We start from the raw sequence: 24,982 nt of genomic DNA, 5'->3' as shown, positions 1-24,982 counted from the left end.
CTCCCGGGCTGCGCAGAGCCACAGTACGCAGGCGCACAGAGATGGCGCGAGAAGCGCCACTCTAATCAGAACTACTTGGAAGAGGTAAGCAAGAGAGGCTTGCACATGCGCAGGTAGGCTTGGCACACTAGGCTTCTGCCCACAGTAAAGATGGAGACCTAGGAGGGGCATGCGCACGTCGCCCCGCAATTCTTCTGTAACGGCGGCGATACCAGAACCCACAGCAGACGGATGTTAAGGACCAACTAAGAGTGGAGGCGAGTCTCATGCAGTCTCCGTTTATTGACGTTTCAGACTCATGCAGCATCCGGCATACAAAAAGGGGTAATCAGTTTGATGTATCCTTTTTTTTTTTTAAGACTTTTTAGTTTTTTTCCCCACACTTTTTTTTAGAAAACAAAGACCTTCGAATCGCGTCATAGCTGGATCCCCGCCTCCCCAGCGGACTGTTGGGTGCGACAAACCTCCCTCGATCTTTTAGAGAGTAATTATAGAGCTCCCACCCCTCCCTCGCTCCCTGCAGCTGAGAGCTTTGGTCCTATTTTGGGGGTTCTTTTGTTACAAAGCACGTGACCACAGCCCCGCTGCCTTTATAAACTCGTTGACTGGTTTAAGAAGCCCAGGTAGGGCAAGTCCACTGGCCTGACCAGGGAGCGGCAGCAGTCGCCGCCCTCCCTTCTCCCAGTGCTGTTTGAAACAGTGCTCGCCACCCCTGCCTAAGTCCCCCAAAGAGGCCTGCCTGGCTTGCCGGCAGTGCGACCCTGAGGCGCCCGGGGGACGTCTGGACAGTCGGAGAACAGTCGGAGCCCTGGGCTAGGGAGCCCTCTCCTTACACCGCTCCCTCCCCGTCTTATCTAAGTGCTGGAATTTTTGAAGAATAAACAGTGGCAGGAGGATGGGGGAGAGGATCCTGAGGAGAGGAGGAAAGGTAGCTGAGGGAAGATGAGGCAGAAGAAGAAAGTGGTGGAGCATGAGGAGAGGGAAGGGGAAATTATAAAGGAGAGAAGGAAGAAAGGAATGGGGGAATATGCCAAGACAATGAAAGTTGGGAGGGGGACACCAGAGTTGAAGTGCAGGGAATTCAGGGCATTGGAAGAAGTGCAGGAAGGCTGGGAGAGATGCAAGGGGGCTGAGAACAGAGTTTGGAAGATGTTCAAGGAAGTTTCCAGAAGTGCAGGAGGTTTCCAGAAGTGCAGGGATGGGAGGCCAAGAGGCTGGACGGAATGCAGGCAGAAGTGCAGGAAGGTTGGAAACAGTGCAGGGAAATGGGAGGCCTATGTTGGCAGAGGAGCCTGGCAGGATGCAGGAACAGGAAAGAAGCTGTAAACAAGGCCGCCCAGGCTCCCTTGGTCCCCTTGGGTGCAGGCCTGGGCCATCAATTAGGCTCCTCCTGGGGAGGATGGGCCCAAGGCAGCTCCCAACAGGAAGAAAACTCTTGGAATGCAGGGCAGAGCCCCTCACTTATACACTGTGGGAGAGGAGAGGGAGGGACAGAGAGGGTTAGGGGGGAGGGGGAGACAAGGAGAGACAAAGGAGAAGTAGGGAGGACAGACAGGAGAGAGCAGGGGCAGGGGTTAGTAAAGCTGCCCTTGTCAACCCTACCATTCCTCCCAGTCTGTCCCGGACCCCCACTCACCGCCTAAGTTGATGACGCAGGAGGCGATGATGATGAGGACCCCCCCTACCAGGGCCACGATGCTTAAGAGCTTGGCCACGCGGCCCAGACGCTGGGCCCCATCCACGTCCCCCTGCTGCAGGCTGTTCCGGGACTGGGGTTAGGTGAGGGGTGGGGCACCACAGCCCAGTTCAGGAGAAGCCAGCCCAGCAGGGATCAGGTGAAAGAGTCATCCAGAGGAGATAGGCCAGCCCCATGGACAGTGGTTAAGGGAAGGAGGGTTGGAAAGGCAAGGCGAAGAGGGCACAGGTCAGCAAGGCAGTGTGAAACATGTCTTGATATCCCTCCCACCTAAAGGGGTAAGGCAATCATGGCTCAGAGGGTAGAGTCCTAGGGAGAGGCAAGCAAAGGCCCCATAATTGGGAAGTGAGATCCATGCAGAGAGGGAAGGTGAGGTTACTCCTGGGGCTCTGTCCTAGCAGTGGCCGGAATCTGGGAGTCACATCAGGCCTGGGCCAGGGTCCCATGGGGCTCACCATGACGGCGTAAGCGAAGGCCACGATGTTGACAGGCCACATGGGGCAGAAGCAGGACAAGATGGCGAGGATGATGTAGTCCCGAGGTTTCTGAGTGCCTTCACCCCCCTCCACCCCAGATCCTGCTAGCTGGGAGCTGGAGTGGCGGCTCAGACTACCTCGGGGAGATCCTGGATGCCCACTGTGACCCCTTCTTAGTCGGTCCTCCTCAACCAGCTGCTGTAGCACACGGGGAGGAGCCCCATTGGCTGGGGTTTTTTTTGTAGAGGGTGGTGAGTGAGGTTGGGGGGCTGGGCCCTCTTCCCCATCACCAGCCTGCAGAGGAACCACAGCCCCATTCTCCTGTTTTTCCCCCATGCTCTCAGTCAGAGTCTCAGGGGTAGGGTCCTCCTGGGTAGGGGTCTCTGGCTGAAGGGCTGGCTTGGGGATGGGCTGGGAACCTGACTGGGGATCTGGCTGAGGGTCTGACTGGGGGTCTGCTGGGGGAGTAGGTTCTGAGGCTGGCTCAAGTGAGGCTGCAGACTCCAGGTTGGAACCCTGGTCTGCAGTGGCCTCTTTGCTCACTTCTGGTTTGGGTGCTGACTCTTGGCATGCTTCTTTGGGGTTAGGGTTGGCCTTCGATTCCCCTCCTGGGCCTGAGCTGAGGTCTCTGGCCTGGGCTGTTTCTGGGGCCCCAGCTGGGGTCTCTGTGTTTTCTGGAGCCAGTTCAGCCTTGGGCTCTAAGTCCACAGGGTCCCCAGCGATGTCTGGGCCTGGTTGCAGGGCCTCTGGTTCTTCTGGGACCTGGAGAGGGCCAGTTTTGGCTTCAGGATGGCCAGGCCCTTCTCCCTGGGTCTGGGGACCCTCCTCTATCTGCTTCATCTTAGAGACCTCAGAGCTGCTGACTGCCATCTTGAGATGGGAACAGGGAGAGGGCCTCTGTGGGGAGGTTAGAGCAGCAGAGACAGCAGCAAATCCTGAAAGAGGAGACAGTCTTGGTATGAGGAGGGAAGAGGTGGCTCTCAGCACTACAGCTCAAGAGGGCTATGCTCCTGTCACAGGGCCAGCCTTGGGTTGCCTCTGGGAAGAGGAAGAAAAGTTGGGGTTTCCTTTGCCTTGGGTGGGACAGTCTGGGGAGGGGAGGGGTGCTCTGCTCAGTCTTCCACTAGGAGAGCCCTGGGAAGATAAACCCTTTTGTAAACAGGACCCTCCCGTGGTCTCTTCCTGGGTTCACCCAACAATACCCATACTCAGATCCCATAAGATGCCCCAGCACCCCCAAATCAACAAGCTGTATAAACACTCGTTCACTCCGACAGGCAGACTGGGCAAATGACTCGATACTCACATTCCACTCCCTCTGCATCCTCCCCTCTCCCTGGGCGCCCAGCCGGTGCGGTTTTCTTGCTGTGTGTTGGGCATGCAGACGCCCCTGCCCCTCCCTGGGAGGGCCTGATATCTCCTCTGAGCCCCTTCTCAGACCCTCGCCCAGGGATTCCCTCACCCCCGCGGGACCGGCGCCACCTCTCCCACTGGCGTGGCCCGCCCAGCACCATCAACCAGTCCGCCAGGCGCCCGCATGCTTATGCAGCCCTCTAGGAGCCCGTCGTCTGTCCGTGCGCGTATCCCACCCTCGGCCTCAGTCCATCCCCGTCTCACCTCGACGTCGGCCTCCAGACTGCTCCCGCTGCTGCCGCCACCGCTGCGTTGCAGCAGCCGCAGCAGGGAGGGAGCGAGTCAGCGAGCGAGCGAGGGAGGGAGGCGGCGGGTTTCCCCTCCTCTCAGGTCCCCACCCCTCCCCTACGCGCCGCCGCCGCCAACGCACGCCGCCCCCGCCCCTTGCACGCCTCCCGCCGCTCCTCACCGGGAGGGAGCCTTGCGTGCCAGGCCCCGCGTTACCCGGGCAACCTGCCGGGGGTCCGCTCATACCCCCTCCCTGTCCCTTCTCACGCGCGCCTCCAAGGGGTGCCCCATTCCCAAGCCCCGGGCCCCTCACGCCAACGGTCACCGGGGGTCCTGGCAGACGCAGGATTTGGAGGAAACGGAGGGGTCTGCGAGGAGACAGAACCAGAGACAGGCAGGATGGGTGGAGGCACCCCGACAAGCAAAGAGAAGGGAGGCAAATCTTGGGGGGCTGCACATAAGTATGGTGGGGTTTCACAGGAGAGCCTACAGAACAGGAAGTCCCCCTACCTCCAAGGAAGTAGCAGCAGAAATGGATACTGTAAAGTTCAAGAAAAGGTCCCTGGAAGGGAAGAAGCCAGGACTGGAAAGGGGATTCCAAGCGGCAAGGCCAAGGCTGCAAGGGCAATCTGGAATAGTAGGAGGGGGCTGGGGCGGAGGAGCCCGAGTAAGCGCAGGGTGGAAGGTGCCAAGAATGAAACGGACAAGTGCAGTTTCTATTCCGGACCTCACTGCTCCGTTCTAGGGCTCAGACTCCCCTAGCCTTCCTGCAGCAACATCCACCACCACCACCTCAGAGCCTTAGGGATGCACAGGTATTTGGGTGGGGACTGAGCAGCAGGTAGTGGGTATGGATGGGGGTGAGAAGCATCTTATGTCCAGCAAGCCCATTTGGATTTCTCACCCAGGCTTCTTCAAACCTCCAGTGGCTATTCTGGGCCTGTCCAGGTTGAGTATTCCCCAGAGACCTGGGGGGTCCTGGAACTTGCTCTCCACGGCCACCGTACCCTGACCCTGAATCCGGCTGCAGCCACTGATGCTGCCTCTGGGGAGGAGCCAGGGCCCCAAAGCTGGGCAGGGCAACTGGGACTGACAGGAGGTGCAAGTAGAAGCCCCTTGGAGGCGGGGAACTGGGGGCCTGGTAAGAGCAATTCATTTTCAATCGAGTCACAGACAGGTTTTTATTTAAAATTTATTGTAATCGGGTCCGCGCAGAAAAGGGGGGGGTGAAGGGAGGGGAACATGCAGGGGACACAGGAACACGATGACATGGCCAGAGCCACAGCTTCTGTCGTGGGAGAGGAGGATGAAAAGAAAAGGCCAAGGCTGGAGCTGGGATGGAAGAGGGAAGTGGGATACACTGCAGCTGCATTCCCCCCACTCCCAGGAAGCACCTCTAGTCCCTGGATCCCCCTCATTTACCCTGGCTCCCTAAGAGTCCATCTCTCATCCTGCCTCTGGCCCTAGTGGCTCCTCCTTTTGCTCCCCTTGACTTGTTTTCCCCTGACGGATTCTCAAGTAGGATGTTCAGGGCCTGACCTTGAACAACCTCACCTTATGAAGGTACAAACTTTGCCTTCCTTATTTCTGCCCCTTCTCAAATCTCACCTTTCCCTTTGGGAGGGAATCTTTGATTCCCCTCCTTCCTCTCCTCCCTCCCCCTGGAAAAAAAAAGCACCAACTCCCCAGGAGGGGCAGCAGACAGTAGTGGGGGTGGGGAGGGACTGGAAGGAGGAGATCAAGAAGGACCATCAAGGGAGAAGGCTCACAAATCCCCAGAAGGGCAGGGCAGGGGCTTACAGAGAGGAGAGGGCATGAGGGCTATAGCCACTCCTGTCCTCTGCCACCCCTGCCCACTGTCCAGGGGTTTCAACACAACTGAGGGGACAGGTGTGTGTGGGGTCAGGTCTGAAAGGGAGAAGAGAGGAGCAGGAGAAACAAATCATTAAAACCTAGCGAATTCCCCTAAGAAAACATTTTTTCCTCCTTTCCTTCTGGAGGCGCCTTGGTGATGGGGTAAGTAGTGAGGAGTTGGTGGGAAAAGAGGGGAAGAGGAGATGGTATCAAGGGACTTTCCTCCATTCTCCCCTCTCCCCCCACCAACCTGGAGCTCACCAGGGCTGGGAGGGAAGTGGCTGAGAGCTCACGGGCACCCCCTCGGCCCCCGAGAGGGAGCCCACAGCTGTGGGAGGGGCCGCCACCACTGCTGCTGCTGCTGCTGCTGCTGCCGCCGCCGCCGCCGCCGCCGCTGCCGCCATTGGACAAACCTCACCGGTACCTGCAGTGAGAAACACCAGATCACAGCACAATCTGAATGGCAAGAGCCATCCCTCCCTTGGGACACAGCCGTTGCTTACTTCCTATTTGGTCCCCAGTCTCTGGCCTGCATCTTTATCCAGTTCTTCTGAAGGGCCCTCCCTGTCCCCAGAAGTGTTCCTAACTTGAGTGATAGATGGGTATCCCTGGCGCCTTCCTGAGATCCCCTATTGGGCCCTTTGAGTCCCGTCGTCCCACCCCCCCATCCCACCCCCCCAGCCATTGCCCCACGCCTTGCCTGGTGGGTGCAGGGGTCCCCCTCAGCAGGTGGACTGTGGCTGGGGGGCATCTCCCGGGACAGGGGGGGCGGCCCCCCCCAGATGGGTCTGCATGTGGCCGGCCAGCTGGGCAGGGGTCTTGCAGTGCACGCTGCACAGCTTGCACAGGATGCGGTCAGCCCGCGGGGCCTGGAGCCCGTGGTCCTTCACCGCGTGGATGCGCAGGTATGCTGCCGTGGTGAAGCCTATTGGGGGGGGTGGATTGGGATTGGGGGGGTGGGGGTCAGCCAGGCGGAGACCCCAGAGACGGGGCTGTTCTCCTAGGCTGGGGACACCCTCCTCAGATGGCCTTGTCCTCCTCCCACCACATCCTTGGTAGCCTGGGGCCAACTACTCTGCTGCGGCAGAGCCCTGCCCTGAGCTTGGGACCTGCTTGAGTGGTGTCAGCCTCTTGGCCTTGGTACCCACAGAGCCCATTCTCCGTGGCAGGGGACTCTCTCCTGGGGTGACAGGACACTGATTCCTAGCCACTTGAAGGGCTTACCCTCAGACGGCTGTGTCCCCTCCCTCCAGTACCCCATACGATCTTAGCCCGGTACTCGGTGAATGTGGATCTGTCTAAAAGCAGCTTCTTTGCTACTGGGGCACTGTGTGTGCTTGTTAAACACCTGTTGATGTACTCCACTTGCCCCAGGAGCCGAAGATGAGAACTTGTGGCTGCGTAGCTGTGATTCTGCCTTCTGACCAGTGGCAACTAGCTCTCTTGACCACACCTTCCCCAGAGCAACCATGTCTCACTCCCACTGTCCCCACACACACCCAGAAGTCATGTCTTTCTGGCAGGTCCATCTCCGGCCATGACCTCTTAGAACTTAATGATGTTCAGTCATCCCAGTGCTGCTTCATTTGCTTCCTAATGTGCTCTAGATGCCATAAGCCCTTAGCTACAGCGCCTTTAACCCACATCTGTGGAAAGGCCTCTGGCTTTGTTCCCACCCTTTGTCCCAGGCCCTCCCAGCATTCCTCAGCACGTACCTTTGTTGCAGAGCTCACAGACATGGTGAGGGCCCTGGCTGTGCACCTTCATGTGGTCCGAAATATAAGCCGAGCTCAGCATCTTGCCACACACATGACATGGAACCTTCTCCTCGTGTCGTACTGTGTGCGCCCGCAGTCGATCCTTCGTAGCAAAAGCTGCCTCACATTTCTGGGGAAGCGGGAGGGGAGTGAGGGGTGTCAGGAGAGTTAAAGCTTTAGCAGGTGGGGAGAGGGGGGCAAGAGGCTAAAGGAACCAGAGCCTTGGGGATCTTTGATCTGTAGGAAATGGGAATGAAATGACAAGACCTTAAGGAGGGATGAGAAAATGGAGTGAAAAAACAAAAAGAGAGAGAAAAAGGGGATCTGAGAGGCTGAACTCAGACAGCTACAATGAGGTTCAAAATCATGAAAACCAGGACAGGAGACGACTTCCTACCTCACATTTGAAGGGCCGCTCTGTTGAGTGCACTTGTCTGACGTGACTGTTGAGGTGATCCGGCCTGGGAATACGTTGGGGTTGGGGTTAGGGTCCTGGGGTGTGGAGATGCCCCCAAATCTGCCTTAGTATACAGCAGGCCTTTCCAAAGGTCCCTGCATTTCCTCCCGAGCTCTGGCCTTCTGGCCTACGAGTCCTAGTTAGGCTGGAAATCCCTCCCCTGACGCAAGGCAGGCTAGTCCTCCTCCCACGCCAAACTTCCCTTCAACAGAAAGACCCACTTCCTCTGCTAAGTACCACCCCCGGCTCCCTGGTAACCAGGAGAGGCTTTCCTCCCTCCCTCCCTGGGAGTGGTTCCCGGTTGCCATCCTCAGAAACCTTCTCCCACCCCACCAGCCAAGGCCAGGCCATCTCCATTGCTGTCCCTCCCGCCCCACGGTGGCGGAGGCCCCGTGCACACCGGGAGAAGCTCTTGCCACAGTGGGAGCAGTTGTAGGGCTTGTGCACAGCGCCGTCATGTGAGCGCACATGGTAGCTCATGCGGTCCTTGCGCTTGAAGCGCTGCTGGCACACCGGGCACTGGTAGGGCTTCTCGTCCGAGTGCGACAGCTTGTGTCGGTTCAGGTGGTAGACGTCGCGGAAAGCCTTGCCACACATCTCACAAGCGTGGTTCTTCCGGATGCGCTTTCCGGAGGCGGTCGTGGTCACCAGGCCACCTGGGGCCACTGCGGCTCCTCCGCTGCTGGCACCCGCTTCTCCCCCTCCCCCGCTGGCGCTGCTCAGCTGGGGTACACTCAGGAGGCTCAGGGGCACCATGGTGGGCATCTTCATAGCACCGGTGGGAACCCGGCCGGCCTTGGCTCCCGTGTGGATAGCCTCGTGCCTCCGAAGGTTGTAGCCGTTCTTGAACTCCTTGGCGCAAAGAGCACAGATGTAGGGCCCCTTACTCTTTGTCTTCTTCTCCAAGGCAGAAGCAACAGGGGCCACGGCGACCGTCGAGGTTGGGACTACGACGGCAGTGGCCGCGGCTGCAGCGATGGTGGCGGCAGACACAGGGGGCGCGGCCTCGGCAGCTGGCGCCGACACCGGCGGGGGCGGCGGAGGGGGAGCTGGGGGCTGCTTCAAAGCCGCTGTGTCCACTGTGGAGGCGGCGGCCGGGGTCGGGGGCGCAGCAGCAACGGCGGCGGCGGCGGCGGCAGCTGCTGCCGCGGCGGCCGCGGCAGACTCTTGGGCGGCGGCAAGAACCGGGAGCAAGTCCACCTGGAGGGGCTCGGCCGCCGGAGCCTGGGGCGTGGGTGGGGGCGCCGGCGCGGCCTGCGAAGACAAGGCGCCGTGTGGGCCGCGGCCGCGGGTCGGCGCCCTCCCGGCCCGCCACGGCCGGCCCCTACTCACCTGGAATGGACTCTGGGCGCAGCCCTGGGAGGCAAAGAAGCGGGACTGGAGCTCAGCCCCGACCTGCAGGGGGTTCTGGGCGTGACCCTGAGGTGGCGGGAAGGAGTTCATGAGGCCGCCCACCCCCCGGGAGTCCAGGCCCAGCACGGGGAAGGGGGGGGCCAACAGCGTGCAAGGGAACACGGGGAACATGGCCTCGGTCACGGCGGTGCCCCCGGGGCTCAACGGGGGCCGGGGGCGCGGGCCGCACGGGGCCCGGGCTCGGGGAGCCGCCCCCGGCCGGCCGGGCTGGGCCGCGCCGAACGCATGGCCCGCGGGCCGCGCCGCCGCCCGCGCAACCCGGCCGGCGGGAAGAAGGAGGGCGCCTGGCGGAGCGCGGCGGCGACGCCCCCTGGGTGGGGGCGAGAGGCCCCGCGGGGCTGGGGGTCGGGGTCGGAGGGCGGGGGCCCGAGCGGCGGCGGCCCCTGCTGGAGCCTGACGGGGCGGGGTGGGGGGAGCGAGGGAGCTGTTTCGGCCCCCGCCGCACGCGCGCGCGCGCTTCCGCGCGCGCTCTCGCCCAGCCGGCGCCTCGGGGAGGGCGTGAGGGAGGGAGGGGGACAGCTGCGCGCGCACCGGGTGCGCGGAGTGGGGGGTTGGGACGGGAGGGAGGGCGGACGGGAAGGGGTGTGGGAAGTGGGGCGGGGGGAGGGGGTTGTTACCTGGAAGATGAAGCTGCTCCAGTTGCCGGGATCCATGGCGGAGGGAGGGAGGGAGGTAGCTTGCGCTCACCCTGGGGCGGGAGGAGTAGGAGGTGGCTGTGGGGGAGGGGGAACCCAGGGAGGAGGTGTGTGCCGCGAGCAGGAGGGGGCAAGGAGGAGGAGGGTGGGGGGAGCGGAGCACACTGCGCGTGGGGAGGGCGGGCGGGGGGCGCGAGGACACACAAGAGGCTGGAGCGGGCGCGAGCGCAAGCGCGAGCGCGCGAGGCCAGCGGGAGGAGGGAGGTACGAGAAGGACTCTGGTGGGAGGAGGGACGGGGGAGCCACCCAGCAGCCCGAGTCGCCCCGAGCGCGAGACCCCTGAGATGGTCGCTGATTGGCTGACGAAGGCGCAGGTGGTGGGCGCGCGGAGACAGTGCAGCTTCTCTTCACCGCCCCCCTGAGATTCCACACCCCTCCACCGGCCGTTATTTCGCGCGCACGCGCAAAATACCGCTGTCGTTGCTGAGCGGGAGAATAGGGGAGCGCGCGTCGGGGGTACGGATGAGGCGGAGCTAAACTAAGCGCGTGCCCTCAACGGTCGTCGTCCTCGAACTTTCACGTTAGCTTTTTGTTTCCTTTCGGCCACCGTTTTTTACCCCCTCCCCACTCCAATGGTTTATTTACAATCCTGCGCTGCTTCGTGTTTTCCCAAAGATGGCGCCCCAAGAAGTTAGCCTGTAGGTTGTGTGGGCCTTCCCAAGGGCAATTCTGCCTTGGCCCCGCCCCGGAGTCTCAAGAATCAGGCTGAAGCATAGGAGTAAATACTGTATTTACATGACAAGCGGTTATCCGTGGATTTAAAAAAGAAAAACAACAACGCGGCAGAGTCAGGAGAGGAGCTGGAAATCAGGAGGGGCCACAGCTCTGGCCTGCTGCGAGACCCAGGATGTTCGCCTGCAACACAAGAGGGAAGGGAGAGCAGCGTTAGAGCCCGGGGCAGAGCAGAGACCAAAGGAAAGGGGCCAAGCTGTGAACTCACCTTAAGGAATGACTCCATCTGTTTCCCAGATATGCCCTCCACGCGTTCCAGGTCCTCGACCTGACAGGACAGTAGCAATGACGAAGGGGCCTAGGGAGTTCCAGATTCTTTGCCCCCCCGCCCCCCAAGCCTCCAACTCCATTCCAGGGCTGCCCTCCCTGAGCCATTACCTGGCTGAAAGGGCCGTGAAGCTCCCTCCAGCCCACGATGAGCTGGGCTTTCTTATGGCCTATGCGCTGCAGGCTGCGCAGTTGCCGGGCTGAGCCTTCGTTCAGCAGATCTAGTATTTTTTGGCGCCCATGGGCCAATAGTTCCGGGCTGATCTGTAGCTCCCAGCAGTCCTCAGCCTTCTCCTCTGGCTCTGAGGCATCCAGGGACTCCAGCTATATGAGGTAGGGGGAGGTGAGTAACAAAAGCAGATTTCGCTGCAGCTTGCCGCAGCAAACAGCTTTGGACTCCTCTGTTAAAGATAGGAGCCTAACAGCAGCTACCTCCTTGCACCACCACCCCCCGCCCCCGACAACTTCTTTTCCTCCTGTCAGAGTGTGTCCAAAAACCCTTCCCTATGGTGGCTCTCTGGGCTGATTCCCATTTTTATCTGACTTGTGAAAAAGTGGTAACAGAGTTGCCGTGAAAATCAAGTGAATTAATGAATGTAAAGCACACAGTAAACTCTTAAAATCCTGTCTCTCTAAAAAGTAAGTTAGTTCTTTCACAGCTAGGAAAACACACAGGAAAAGGTACTCAATAAATTGCACCCCCCCATACCCCCTCCCCACATGAAACCTGTCATCTCTGTTTTTAGGTAGTTCTTCCAGTGTTGTTTCATTCCTTGATTGCTTAGGTCATGTTTCCCAAACGCGGGGCCCTTAAGTTTATAGAGGGCAGGACCAGGACTATACACATCTAATAAGTAGCTACTGACAGGGTGAGAACCATCCAGAAGAAAGGAAAGTAGGTGATAAGGCACCCACTCTGTTAGGTACATTCATCATATCATTGCATTTCATCCTAAATGTGAAGTATCTGCCCTCCCAGGGTAAGCAACTTGGAAGAGTTGCAAATAGCTGATAAGTGTTCTGACAGGTTGTGTAACTCCATGGCCAGTGCTCTGCGCACTGGAGCTCAGGAGCCCACTACCCTTTTTCCTTACTACCATTTCTCCTAGGGTCTAACCCTCCAGCTCCTCTCACCTTTCTCTTCCGGCCTTTCTTCTTCAGGATATGGATCTTGGCATGTGGGGAGGCTGCCTGCTCCTGAACTGAAAGCAAGAATTGTGAACGAGAGTCATGGCTGAGGCTGCTTTTCACCTGCCCTGGAAGCTGCTTGGTTCTCCCATTCCTGACTCCCCAGTTCCCTTTCCTCCTAAGGTATCTATCCTCTTCTTTTGTTATGTTTCCACATCGCCACCATTTACCTGTATTTGAAAGTAATCTCAAGTGGTCTTGCACTATAGTCATGCACTTGTCAGTCTACCCCATTGTACGAGATGCCTGAGAACAGAGCACCCAGCTCTACTTCAGAGCTTCTTAACCCCTCTCTGGGGCTAGCATATGATGGAAGGACATGAGTAATATGAGGACAGCTGCTTCTAACACCTCCTCCCTTCTGAGCTCTGTTATCTGGGCCCTCCCAGACCCCAGAATGAAACGTACTTAGTTGTAAGGGCATCACCACAGCCTTTTTAAAGGACTTCGCCACTGTGACTGTGCGGTGGGTCAGGGGTCGGAGCACTGTGGGAGAGCAATTCTCTTTCTCTTTTGAGTCCGCAGCCTCCTGGGCCAGCACCTTAGCTTCTAGTTCTTTTTGCTTCATCTTAAGCCTCTGTTAGAAAGGATCAGGGGGAGAGATGACCCAGCACCAACTTTAGGGCAGCTGGAAGGGCAGTGGATTAGGTAAGTGAGTGTGCAGAGCTCTGAGGCCCTAGAAAGAAAGGCAAGGACCAATGGGAGAAGCTACCAGAAGACAACTGGAACTCAATATAATTAAGAGCCTTCTAATGATCAGGGCTGCCTCTTTGCAAAACACTGAAGGGAAGAACTGTTTAAGCAAAGGATCCTAACTTAATTTGAGCTGGATTTTAGGGGATGGCAATGTCTTACTTTTGTGCCTTTCTCCTGGAATTTCTTCCTTTCACCTCCTCACATCTGATCTGTTACTTTACAAGATTCAGCCATGTTAACGACATTCAAGCAGAAGTGAGAGAACAGAGATTCTGGTGCTAGGTGAAAATGATATTGGTCCTGCCTTTAAGGGTGTCCTTCCCTATCTGAAGATCCTCAGATTGCTTCTCAAAGCCAGGAGAAATCGTATTCCCCACCTCCCCAACACTTACCTCAATCTCCAAATCCTTTTCCTCCACTGTTTTCATAAGTACCATCCGCTCTCTCCTTGGGGTGCTCAGCAGAGGGGTCCCTTGGCTCCCCTGGGAGCCCAGCAGATGGTCTAAGCTTAGAAGGCGCTCCAGCATGGCCGGGTCCATGCTACTTAGCTTCTGTAGGGGGCTGAGCAGACAAAGAAGTTACTCTCCACCTATCCCTCTCTCATCACCCTCTCTAACAGCAGGATTCCCCTTATCATGCCTTAACTTGGTGTTTTCTGGGATTCCAGACCCTGGTGTTTACTTGCTGGGCAGCCCTGAGCAAGTCATCCACTCTCTCTGGGTGCAGTGTCTTCACAGATGAATGGGGATGGATTACTACCTGTACGAATAGCCTCTCAGGGATGCCAGGAGATCAGATGAGAATGGGCATTTAATGAACACCTGAGTTTCAGGTATCCAGGATCTAAGATGTTGCCCTGCCCTGGGAGCATTCACTGTCTAATAGAAAGTAAGAGACTATGATAAGGTGACAGCAAGGACTCTGTGTCTGTCCATTTGAAGGAGCAGTCAGGAAGATCTTCAAAGAGGAGGTCATCTTCAGCAGGGCTTTGGAAGCCACTGAAGACCTCAAATGCCAAACCTTTCTCCTTTGGGCAGTAGGAAAGGCCTATTCAAACAGAGTCCTGACTTAGCCTAAATGTGGTAATGCCTAACATTTATTCCTTCTCTGGAATTTTTTTCCCTCACATCTGATCTCAATTATCATTTAAAGTCAGTTTGATGCCACCTTTCCCATGATGCCCAGCTTGTGTATCTTCTTTCCTACACTGAACTAACTCCTCCAGGACAGGGACTGCTCTCTTCTTTGTGTGCAAGTGCCTAGGAAGAGCAGGATCAGAAATATTTGTGAATGCTACAAGTCACTTCTCACTTCCTGGCTCTCCCAGATCAATCAGCTCCTCCATCTTTACTGCACTCCTACTATCTACCTTGTGTCATATACTTATGTTCCATCTTATTTCCCCTACTGAAATGTGAGCCCCTAGGGGCAGGATCTGATTAGGTCTGATGTGCCCTTCCTCTGAGCTTACCTAGGGTGCATATCTGTTAGAGATCTTGCCTGTTCATATGTAATACAGATGTGCATGTTTCCCTAGTTTGTGCATAAGAAAGGGGATTGCTGACAAATGGCTTGAGGACAAGATCGAGAGATGGGGTTCTGAGTGAACAAGCACCTTTTTTATGTATGCTATCCTTCCTCAACTATAATAGCCCCTGGGGCAAATTGTACTAATCCTTGGCCTTCTCAAAGCACTTCTGTTCAGTGGCCTTAGGACTTAATGTGGTTTAGAGAGGATTTATTTGGCATTAGGGTAGAAACAGGACAAAGTTAAAACTGCAGCTGGCTCCTTAGAGTTAGGGACGGCCAGGTGGCCAGACAGAGAAAGCACGACCACTAAATAGAAGTAACCTGACAATTAATTCATACTGGGCTATGAGGTAGGACTGTTAGAACCAGGGAGGGAGGTTATACACACAGAAGGGACTTAGAGAGGCTTTGTTTGCATTGAGGGTAGAAGCAGGGCAAAGTTAGGAGAGCAACTGGCTCCTTGGAGTTATGGAGAGGTTAGACTCTTTAACAGAGGTCTCAGCAAGACACAGCTCTTTCATCTCTTGTTTCCTTTGCTTTGCTGTTCTTCTCTGGACCTGAGAGACCTCACCTAGATTACTCCTTGAGCCAAAAGCAAAAGTGCTTGTCCTCAAAACAGCTGCCCCAAAATGTGAGGTTTTGCTGATGGCATTAAAGGGATTGGAAAATGAAAAGGGAATGGGCCAGAAGCTTAAAGAGGCAGCCTTTTAGGGCCCAGGTAGCAGTCCAGAAGATAAGAGATTAATATTCACACTTCAGTAAATTCAATAGAGTAGGATTTTGAGTGAATTCAATAGAGAGGAACAAGTTAGCAGTGCAAAGGATTTTACAGGCTAAACCCACTGCTGCTCTGCAATCAACCCAGACACAACAGAAAAGGCCCACCCCCTGCCTGCTCACCTGAGTTTCCTGGAGGCAGAGGCTGGAACTGCTGGGGGCTCAGGATTCCCAATGTCTTCTTCCTCAGGGCCTCGGGCTCTTTTTGCCTCTGATGGGCCTAGCAGTTCTTTCTGAGACAGTTTAACTGGTGCCAAGACTAGGGATGATTGGAGTGGGGATAGTATCAGCCTCTGTGCTGATGCTTGGTGGATTTAGCAAACTCCCCAATTGTCCAGAGACAGCCTTTCCACTCCTGCCAACCCCAGTCCTCACCATGAAGTTGCAGGCTCTCATTGGTAAAAGGACGGTTTATCACTTCCTTGGACCTTGCAGCAAAGTTGAGTGCAGAGACTGTGTCTAGGTAGAAATGTCTCTCAGGCGCAATGTTGGCAATGAGGATGCTGTGGGCTGAGCCACCCAGAGAGTCCTAAGGGATGGGGATTGGGCTAAATAGGTGGACCAGAAGCCCCAGATTTTTATTCCTTGACTGCTGTTCCCCAGCCTCCCATCACACCTAAGAAACTCCTTCTCCAACCCCGTTTACCCCAAGATGGGTGGCCTGACCTGCAACAGACGAGTGAGCTTGCTGTCCCGGTAAGGTACACGAGGGAGGCCCTGGTTCAGTGCATCCACCACCTTGCCCAGTACAAATAGGGAAGTATTGATCGCTCCACTCTCCTTCAGCCGCAGGCCCTTGTTGCCTGTGCGCCGGTTGTCCTCTGAGCCAGCCAAGTCAATCAGATAGAGTTTCCCCTCCCGCTGGCGAAATGGGGCCAAACGTTCCCGCTGATCGACCTGGGGGTAAAAGCAAGGGCCCCAGGCTTAGTTCAGGCTCCAGGGGCTTCCCAGGTCCTCATGCCTGTCAGTGGGCCTCACCTTAACCAGGAGCACAGCATGACTGCGGGAGGAGCGCTGGTTGAGGCGGGTGGCTCCCACAGTCCGATTTCGACTGGCTGGCAGAAAGTGCTGCTCAAAATCAGCAAAGCTAGTGATGGGCTTCTGCATGAGGCCTGGAATTAGGATGTTTCCTCGACAGTCTTCTCGGATCACCAGGTCTCCTGATGCAGGGTCTAAGAGGTCTAATACCTGTTGGAGCAGAGAGAGGCAGGGTGAATTCTCCAGACAAAAGCTGCTTACTTCCTGGGGATCAGTGTCCTTTTCTCTGTTGGAGTCTCAAAAGTTGTACTGTCTGCTACTCCAACCTCCATCTTTTAGGTCTTACCTCCTTATTAGAGCAGAGCTTCATGTTAGAACTGGGTCTTATTTTGACCCTTTGTTTCTTCCCTCCCCAACAAGAGTGGGGCCTCACCTTCTCTTGGTATATCTCTAAGTAGGACATAGTGACAGACAAGGCCCATGGCCTGCCTTCAGCACCTTCCTCCCTTGTGAGCTGTAGAAGGTCCATGAGAGCCCGGGGAATCACTCCAGGTTGCTCTGGGCTGCCCAGCATAGTGTGTGTCTTCCCTAGGGAGAGTGGAGATTGCTGTGAGATTTTCCTCCCCACTCCCTAGTTGGCCCATAGCTGTTCCCTGTCTGTCTCTCACCTGCTCCTGTGGGCCCATAGGCGAGCACACTGGCATTCTGCCCTTCCAGCAAGTGCCTTAGGATGGGCTGCACTGATCCTGCATAAATGTCTTGCTGAGAGCTCCTCTCCCCATAGAAGGCATCAAACCTGCAAGAAGAAAGAAGGGAATTAGTGAAGGGTGCCATTCTCACCCAGACCTAAAGAATACTGGCCTCAGATTTAAGAATCTGTCCCTTTTATTGAATAAAGTTAGAAGGCACCCCCTGAACAACCTCTTCTGTCCCATTCCCTATATTGGTATTAGGAATATGAGATGAACCTGAGGTCCCTGCTCTTGGGATTTCTGCAGTTTACTGGGATAGGTAGATATCCATACTTTGCTATGATTCAGGAAATGAAGATAAGAATGCACTAGAAAGTGTAACTGATTATGCTTGAGAAAGGAGGATTTTGCCAAAGAGAAGAGAAGGATATTCTATGTATCAAAAATAGCACACAGACAAGACTTGGTGTGAAAGGGCAGGGCTTCCCAATCTTTTCCACATGACAGTATATTTAGGAAGTAGTATTTGTACACCATAATGGAGTAAACAGTGGATGCTGGTTATGAGACTCTATACACCTATAGCCCATTCGTTGCACTCTGGTGGAGAAGTTGTGGCTGAGTCCACAGTATGGATTAGTCTAAGTGGAGTGTAGCTGAGGCTGGAAAGAAACTGAAGCCAAATCATCAAGGGCCTAGAATGGGGTCAGCAAAGTTTTTTCTGTAAAGAGTCAAATAGCAAATAGTTAGGCTTTGTGGGCCATGTGGCTCCTTTCGCAACTACTAAACTTTGGCATTATAGTCAGAAAGTAGCCACAGACAATATGCAAATAAGTGTGGTTATGTTCCAATAAAACTTTTATTTACAAAAAGACTCCTGGTCAGATATGACCTGGAGGCTGTAGTTTGCTACCCCTGGCCTAGAATAACAGGCCAAGAGCCTGAACTTTAAATGTGCAATGGAATTTAAAGTAGCTACCCTTGTGAGTTCTGTCCTCAAATCTGGGTGGTCTTCCCTGACACCACCAAGTGAGAGCCTGGTTGGCTAGCTGGCTGTGTTCCCCCAACCTTTCACTTACTTCCCCAGACCCTAGATGGGACTCCCTTGCTCACATTCCTCTCTGTGCCTATTTCCCGCACAAGGCTGTGGTCAGTAAGGCATGTCTGATTCAGCCTCCAGTCTTTCCCCACAGTGGCCCACAGAGGACCTGCCACAGCAGGCACCCATGTACATTTCCTGAATGGACAAAAGAAGGTGTGGGGAAAAAAGCTGTGCTAAAAAAAGCAAGGACCCTGAGGAGGCAGGTCTGAGAAACTAATTGTCTGGGTGAGTGATAGCATGAGCAGACCCAGGAGAGAGAGGGATGAAAGGGAAGAGTGGCCTAAACCTTACTGGTATTTGAGTGTTTCTTGGTGGTTTCTCCAGTTGGCAATCTCTAGAGAACATCTGTCCAGACCCCGTACACAGGGGAGGTCACTTGCTCCAGCTGTTCCATCCACAAATGGCCGCAGTCGCACAGCCACCCTTACTCGAGCTGGAGGTGGACGCCGGCCAGCTCCCACCTTGCTTAGCCGACAGCGACCAGCTCCTAGAGAGAAGAGAAGTTTTAGGCATGAAGTATGGTGGCAGCACAGAGGAAGCAGGGACCAGCTTTGCTAAGAGATAAGAATAGAAGTCTTGGAGGAAGAGGTACTTAATACAGCTGAGCTCTATCAGGATGAAGGGGACCTTGCCAAGCCTTCCAGGCAGAAGGCATGGCATGTGCAAAAGCACAGAGGTGTGAAAGCATGCCCTCCCCGAGGAACTGGTCAGGCAGCATGCTGTGTGTGTTCTGTTAGTGAGGGTGAACACAGAAGGGCAGGAGAGAAGAAAAAAATGAATCAAATATGTGGTCTCAGGAGGAGTATGGTGTGAGGTTGGAGGAGATTATGTATAGTTCAGGGACTGTAAACCATATTGTGTATTTAGCAAACATTAACATTTACTAAGCACTGACTACATGCCAGGCACACTTTAATCTTCATGGTGCCCCTGAGAGGTAGGTTCTATTAGTCCCATTTACCAACGAAGAAGCTCACAGAGGTGCAGCAGCTCTTCTGAACACGTTGGTATTTTATTCTTGGGGCCATGTGGCCATTACTGTCCTGTATCATAGCCTACATTTTGTCCTTTTGCTCTTCAAAGAAGGAAGAAGCATAGTCTACAAACAAAACAAACCCCAGCATCTCAGTAAACTAGAGACCCCAGAACCTTGACCTGGGTGGGAAGCAGGCCTGGAGACCATTGGGAGTGCCAGGGGCCATGGCCACAGCTCATTCTGTGGGAGCTTTCTCCCCCAGCTATAGTATAGGTGAACCCAAGCTTGGCCTCAGTTCCTTCCCTGCTCTACAAGGAGGTCCAGCAGGGTGTAGATTGTAATGTGTACACAAATAACCTGGAAGAGCTTGTTACAATGCAGATTGGGTTTCAGTTCCTGGGGTGATGCCTGAGATTATTCATTTCTAACAAACTCCCAGATAAGGTGGATGCTGTGGGTGGGACACACTGACTGCCAAGGTATTGCAGACCAACATCCCAGAGTTGCTCTCAGGATTAAAATAGTTGACATTTGCTCTCCACCCAAAACCAGTCAATGAACTGCCTGACTTTTCTGTGTCTTTTATTTCTTACCTGAGGTTTATGATACATACTTACACACACACTAAACTGTAAACAATGGTTTTCCCTTGATGGGGGATTATGTGGGTTTACTTTCTGTTACCCAGTTCTATAATGCTGTAATGTCTATAATATTTGCATTAAAAAGAAAAAGACACTGTGGATTCCTTGTTTGGAAGGGATAAAGTTGAGAGGCAGCCCTCAGTCGCTTTCTGTCCTTGCTCAGTTTGCAAAAGGCACTGACATGCAAATCCTTCTCTATTATAAGCTTTCTGTTTAGTTTTCTTTCAACCTAAGTTATTTGGGAAAAAAAATATATATGAATTACTTTTATCACCAGAAAACACATTAAACTAAAAGCAAAAAAAAAAAGCCTCTTTATTTTTTGCACAGATTGAAAGCTGAGAAGTATCTTATAAGGAGGATATTTCTCTGTTTTACATTGGAGGGTACCAAGATGTAGCTAGCAGCAGAATTCAAACAGATCACCTGCAAAAGCTAGCTTTTAATGAGGATGCCATATTGCCTTTCTGCTATATACTAATTGAGAAAATTCTTGGCAGTTCTGACTCTTTCTCTTTTGCCGGTGGTTAGCAGCCGGTTGTTGGGAACCACAGACATATAAGGCAAGAGGCTGCTGTGGTGGCCAACAGAGAAACCCAAGACAAAAGTGAACAGACTACCCCTGGAAAGAATATTATACAAAATAAGACATATCCATAAGCTGATGGCCTGTTTCAAGAATTGGGCCTCTGTTCCTTCATCTGATAAATGAAGCAAGTAACAACACTTCTCACTTTATGGTTTACAAAGCAATTGGCCATCTGGTTTTCATTTGACCCTCATAACAATCCTGAAAGTCGGTAGCAAGTAAGCAAAAACCTGTGCAGATTTGAAAACTACAGTGCAGAGTTTACTGACTTGTCAAAAATGTGTGCAGGGGCCTCCCATAGCCTAGCTCACCCAAAGTTTTTGTGAGAACGAGAAAGATGGCAGATACAGAAGCACTTAAGGAAGCGCAGTGATAGATATAAGGGAAAGGAAGTCTGCGGTGATGAAGAAAGTATAGACTCTGTTCAGACAGAGCTGAATTCAAATTCCAGCTCTAACACTAGCTTGTGACTTTGGGCAAATGACTTAAGATTCATGTGCTCTGGTTTCCTTGTCTATAAAATGGGGTGGGGTGTGCCTTAAAGGGCTTAATGGGGATCAGAAGAAGTAACATGTAAAATGCCAGCACAGTAATTAGCACATAGTAGGTAGGTTCATTATTCAAGGTGAGATGGCCTGGGTTCAAATCCAAGCTCTTCCACTTACAACTAACTAAAAAGCCTGGGGAAATGATTTTCTATTCCTGTGCCTCAATTTCCACACCTGTAAAATGGGAATACTTACTCATTGTGTTGTTCAGGCAATAATAAGGTAATTCATGTAAAAGTGCTTAGGACAGCATTTGGTACTTAGTGTAAGCTCAGTAAGTGTTTTATTTTCTATCTATCCCATTTTCCAAATGAGGAAACCTCAGTATAGAGAGGTTAGCTAACTTGCTGGTGATTAACAGCTTGCTAGTGATAGCTTCAAATGAAGGTCTAATTCCAAAGTTCATTATATGAGTCCCTGGGCTTCCTCAGCCTCTTCATCTTTGTATCCCCATGGGTCTTGGAGTCAGAGACAGGTTCCATCTACTAGCTGTGTGACCTTGGGAAGGCTTCTTAACCTCTTCAAGCCTTAGTTTCTCTTTATAAAATAACAACAGTATAGACCCTAGGAAGACTGTGGGGAGACAGAGAAACAATAAGCATACAATGTTTAGCACAGTGCCTGGTAGCAAGTGTTCAGTAAAGGTTTCCTGTTGTGATTATTACAATTTTGCTACTCCTTTGTCAAAGCAGCAGCTAGCTATTGCCCTCACCTTTCAGCAGGGTCACCAATGCCTTCCTCACTGCTAAATCCAGTAGATGCTTCTGTTCCCTCTTGTTAGACTTTCCAGCAGTAATTAACACCCTTGATCTGCTTTCCTTTGGGAAATATACTTTTCCCTTCATTTCCATGCTACCCATTAGCTCTCTGTTCACTCCTTTCTGCCATCCTTCAGTGCTTTTCCTAGGCATCTTCTGTCCTCTCTCTAGACCAGAGTTGCTCCACATCAGCACTATCGACCTTTTGGGCTGGGCAGCTTGGGTTGGGGCTATCCTGCGCATTGTACAATGTTCAGCACATAAGGGCCAAACACAATGGCAGTTAACATTCCTGCCTCTCTCCCATTATAATACTCAAAAATGTCTCCAGAAGCCATAATGTCCACATGGGGAACAAAAACAGTTGAGAGCCACTACTCAGATTCATTTCATGTCCACAGTCACCTGCTCTCTTGGCTTTAATTACATATGAAAGCTGATGACTCCTGATGGAAACCTCCACAACAGAGCACTATCCAGAACTCTGGATCCAAGCTGCTGTTCTGACCACTCCTCTTACATGGTTCTCACGTAATTCAAACTCCACCTGTCCTAAACTGAACGTTTCCCCATCTTTCTGCAATCTCACCTTCCTTCTGTTCTAAGGTAGATGAATGGAACCAACCCCAAAATGAGAATCTTTCCTAACTCCCATCTTCCTTCTCACCTCCCACATTAATTATTCATTAACATCTATCTTTTTTTTTTCTTTAAACAATTCTACCTTTTTAAATGAGTCCACCTCTATCTGCACTGCACAGTCTTTGCCAAAGTCATCTCCCAACTGGTCTCTCTGCCTCCAGTCTCACTCCCATCCAAGAATTCTCTCTCCATTTCCTTCCCTGCATTGTAAACTCTCAGCTATAACGAACTCCCTTCAGTTCCTACAACAAACCAAGTTCTCTCACACCTTTGGGCCTTTTTGCACATGCTGTTCTCTCTCCCTGGAATATCTTCTGTACTCTACTGTAACTGTTGGTCTGTCTTCTCTAACTGTTGAACTCAAATGAAAACAAGTCTTACTCTGCTCACCTTTATATCCCCAATGGTTGGCACAAAGTAGGCCCTTGGGGAGTCTGTTTGCTAAACAATTTAAGACCTGGTGAATGAATTTACATAAAACAGTTCATCATGAAGTGGCTTACTGCCTTTTTTGTCCCAAAGTTTGTCCAGGGGAGGAGGGACGGAGAAGCACACACAAACAACTGTTTATGGTACAAGAGTGTACCCTAAAAGCAACTTCGAGGTTGGATGAGGTTAGCACTTATTTCTTTTAATTTTTCTCTCTCCCACAATCCCCAGATTTTATTAGTCTTAACTCTTCTCTCCTTTATTGAGGAGAAATTGAGCCAGAGAGATCATCTTTGGCCTCTCTTTACATCATAAATATGAAAACACTTGTTGGTCTTTTTATCCCACCAAGGCCTAGCAAACTCCTATCCAACTTTTGAAAACCACCTCAAATATCACTTCCTTAATGAAATCCTCCCAGAATACCTGAGGGTTTACTTTTGCACTCTCCATAGCAGTTTATACATAGCTCTCATTGCTTTTCATGATGTTTACATGACTACCTACTGAAACAGATTATTATATTATATTGAAGGAACAATATTCATTCAAGCATTTTTACAGTACCTACTGTGTATGAGGCACAGTGAATCTTGGGAAGGTTGTGCTCAGACAGCAGAAATATCATGTATTTAGGTATAATGGGTAAGGTCAGCCTAACTGAGTGCAAAATCAGACTCCAATATTTACCAGTTGTGTTAACTTTGAGCAAGCTCTTTAACCCATCTATGCCTCAGTTTCCTCATCTGTAAAACAGGGACAATTAATAGTAAACCACCTCATAGCATTGTGTGTAGATTAAATGATTCATCACCATAAAGTGCTGACACTTTATGTGCCTGGCACCTAGCAAGGGCTCAGTTATGTGCTTGAGATTCTACTAATGTCAAACACTGTATGTTTCTCCACAGGGCCTAACAGTAAGGGACTCAAATTACTATTGTGTCCCGCATAATCACAGTTTAGAAGAAGAGAGCAGAGACATATGTAAACAAATAAATGCAAGATTATGAATGTCTAACAGCCTAAAATAGCATTGACTTCAACGGCTAGAATGAAAGGAAACAGTACCTTTTTTCCCTTTTCTGTGATCTCAGCACATCTTGTGTTCAGCTCTCACACAGCTGCAGCTCATCTGAACCTCCGCCTGCCCTCCTACACTCTCGATCTCCCCTCACCCAAACAACACGTCATACACAGAACCCTTCCCGCAAAACGCGCACCCAGTTCCTTTCTTTTGGTCCTTAGGGTTAGTGTTAGCCACTTTTCGCTCGCTTACTCAGGTAATCTCTTAACATAGGGGTCACTGTCCCCATTTTACAGACAAAGAAGCGTACAGAGATAAAGTGCGCTGGGCTCAAAGGAAGCTTTTAGTGCAGGAACCAGGTCTCAAAAGATCCGTGCAGAGTAGAAAACAGGAGATGGAAAGAGCTGAAAGGCTGACCAGCTTGCGACTCCCACAATTCCACCTTTCCACTCCCGCCCCCGCACCAATTCGGCCTCTCGGGACAAGCCCCAGAGCCCAGACCAGACTCCGACGCATTAGCCTACAAGGCTCCAGGCTTCTGGGCCCCGCCCCGCCCACGCCAGGTTCGGGTACCTGAGGTCGGCGCCGCCATCTCGCGTCGCCTCAGCTGCACGGTGACCCCCGCGTCCACTCCACGCCCTCCTTTGAACCGCCTCTCCCATTTGAATTTCCTTGTGCCCCGCCCCCTCTCCTAGGCTTCACCAATCCCAGCTCCTCACCGCCGGAAGCCCCGGCCCACAACTATCCCGCCCTCTAAGGGTTCGCCTCTGGGTCCTTCAAGGATAAGGGTTCCCTGGCAGAGGACGCATGCGCGCACGGGGGTCACCGAAGCGTTGTAGCCCGCGCTCTGTGCAAACCCTGGGAGTCCCCGCACCCAGTGGGAGAGGTGTGAAGCCTCGCCAATCACTGGGCTCCCTTTGCCTTCTGGCTTTTGGGTTTTGAGGTGTAGGTTTGTTTAAGTGCAGAGTTTCCACCTCATTTTCTTCCTTCAAGTAACTACTGTTAACCTTACAAATAAAGCTGCCAATTATTTTACCAGCAGGATAGGTTTACTCTGGAAGAGCAGAGAATTGCGATGCGGTTCAAGCAACTATGGCAAAACCACAACCGTGTCCAGAGAACAATGGAGAGGAGACTTCTTATAGAAGAAAGGGGGAGCGTTGGTGGACTGTTCTAAGCAAAACGTCCTTTGGAGGAAACTGGGAGTCCCATCTGTCATAGGGGCTCACGGGGTTGAATTGTAAGAGTCTCTCATTGGCTGGGCTGTTGCTGGGATAGTCAGAAACTCTTCCCTACTACTGGATGGTAAAGCAGCCAATATAGAGTTGCAAAGTGTCCTCTTCCTCCCTGTGGGGTCTGCAACTGAGCAGAAGTGGTGGGCATGAGAGCTCACTTTGCAGGCCTCCCACCTCCTTTGT

General features: G+C 52.9%; 3 protein-coding genes and 1 long non-coding RNA gene across 9 annotated transcripts; 1 reads left to right on the top strand and 3 right to left on the bottom strand.

Moving 5' to 3' along the window:
- The first annotated feature begins 187 nt into the window (after positions 1–187).
- On the top strand, positions 188–24,878 carry LOC118971421 (uncharacterized). Its single transcript, XR_005059841.2, has 3 exons — positions 188–324; positions 12,150–12,299; positions 24,604–24,878. It is a non-coding gene; the product is annotated as an uncharacterized lncRNA (long non-coding RNA).
- Positions 263–3,934, bottom strand: PRRT2 (proline rich transmembrane protein 2). The gene is made up of 4 exons (XM_017680499.3): positions 3,790–3,934; positions 2,152–3,107; positions 1,637–1,769; positions 263–1,468 (listed from the first exon to the last, which is right to left on the bottom strand). The coding sequence occupies exons 2-4, from the start codon at positions 3,040–3,042 to the stop codon at positions 1,458–1,460; spliced, it is 1,035 nt and encodes a 344-aa protein (XP_017535988.3). The 5' UTR covers positions 3,043–3,107; positions 3,790–3,934; the 3' UTR covers positions 263–1,457.
- Positions 4,988–10,284, bottom strand: MAZ (MYC associated zinc finger protein). Of its 6 annotated transcripts, XM_037012805.2 has the most exons (8): positions 10,267–10,284; positions 9,912–9,982; positions 9,214–9,300; positions 8,282–9,135; positions 7,822–7,885; positions 7,383–7,554; positions 6,368–6,592; positions 5,953–6,091 (listed from the first exon to the last, which is right to left on the bottom strand). In XM_037012805.2, exons 2-7 carry the CDS (start codon positions 9,945–9,947, stop codon positions 6,390–6,392), a joined length of 1,416 nt encoding a protein of 471 aa, XP_036868700.1. In that variant the 5' UTR covers positions 9,948–9,982; positions 10,267–10,284; the 3' UTR covers positions 5,953–6,091; positions 6,368–6,389. The 6 variants fall into 6 exon arrangements, with proteins under 6 accessions (XP_036868701.1, XP_036868697.1, XP_036868700.1 ...); XM_037012804.2 differs by lacking the exon at positions 10,267–10,284 and having other exon boundaries at positions 9,912–10,094; XM_037012806.2 differs by lacking the exons at positions 6,368–6,592; positions 10,267–10,284 and having other exon boundaries at positions 4,988–6,091; positions 9,912–10,088.
- Positions 10,703–24,257, bottom strand: KIF22 (kinesin family member 22). The gene is made up of 14 exons (XM_037012799.2): positions 24,138–24,257; positions 18,243–18,438; positions 16,826–16,953; positions 16,591–16,745; positions 16,158–16,367; positions 15,846–16,076; positions 15,555–15,708; positions 15,303–15,438; positions 13,265–13,433; positions 12,585–12,753; positions 12,123–12,190; positions 11,100–11,312; positions 10,930–10,989; positions 10,703–10,844 (listed from the first exon to the last, which is right to left on the bottom strand). Exons 1-14 carry the CDS (start codon positions 24,154–24,156, stop codon positions 10,797–10,799), a joined length of 1,956 nt encoding a protein of 651 aa, XP_036868694.1. The 5' UTR covers positions 24,157–24,257; the 3' UTR covers positions 10,703–10,796.
- Positions 24,879–24,982: the final 104 nt, after the last annotated feature.

This window comes from Manis javanica, chromosome 10, assembly GCF_040802235.1.
Source record: "Manis javanica isolate MJ-LG chromosome 10, MJ_LKY, whole genome shotgun sequence".
In the NCBI taxonomy this organism is placed as follows: domain Eukaryota; kingdom Metazoa; phylum Chordata; class Mammalia; order Pholidota; family Manidae; genus Manis; species Manis javanica.
This window is presented reverse-complemented; position numbering and strand designations above follow the sequence as displayed.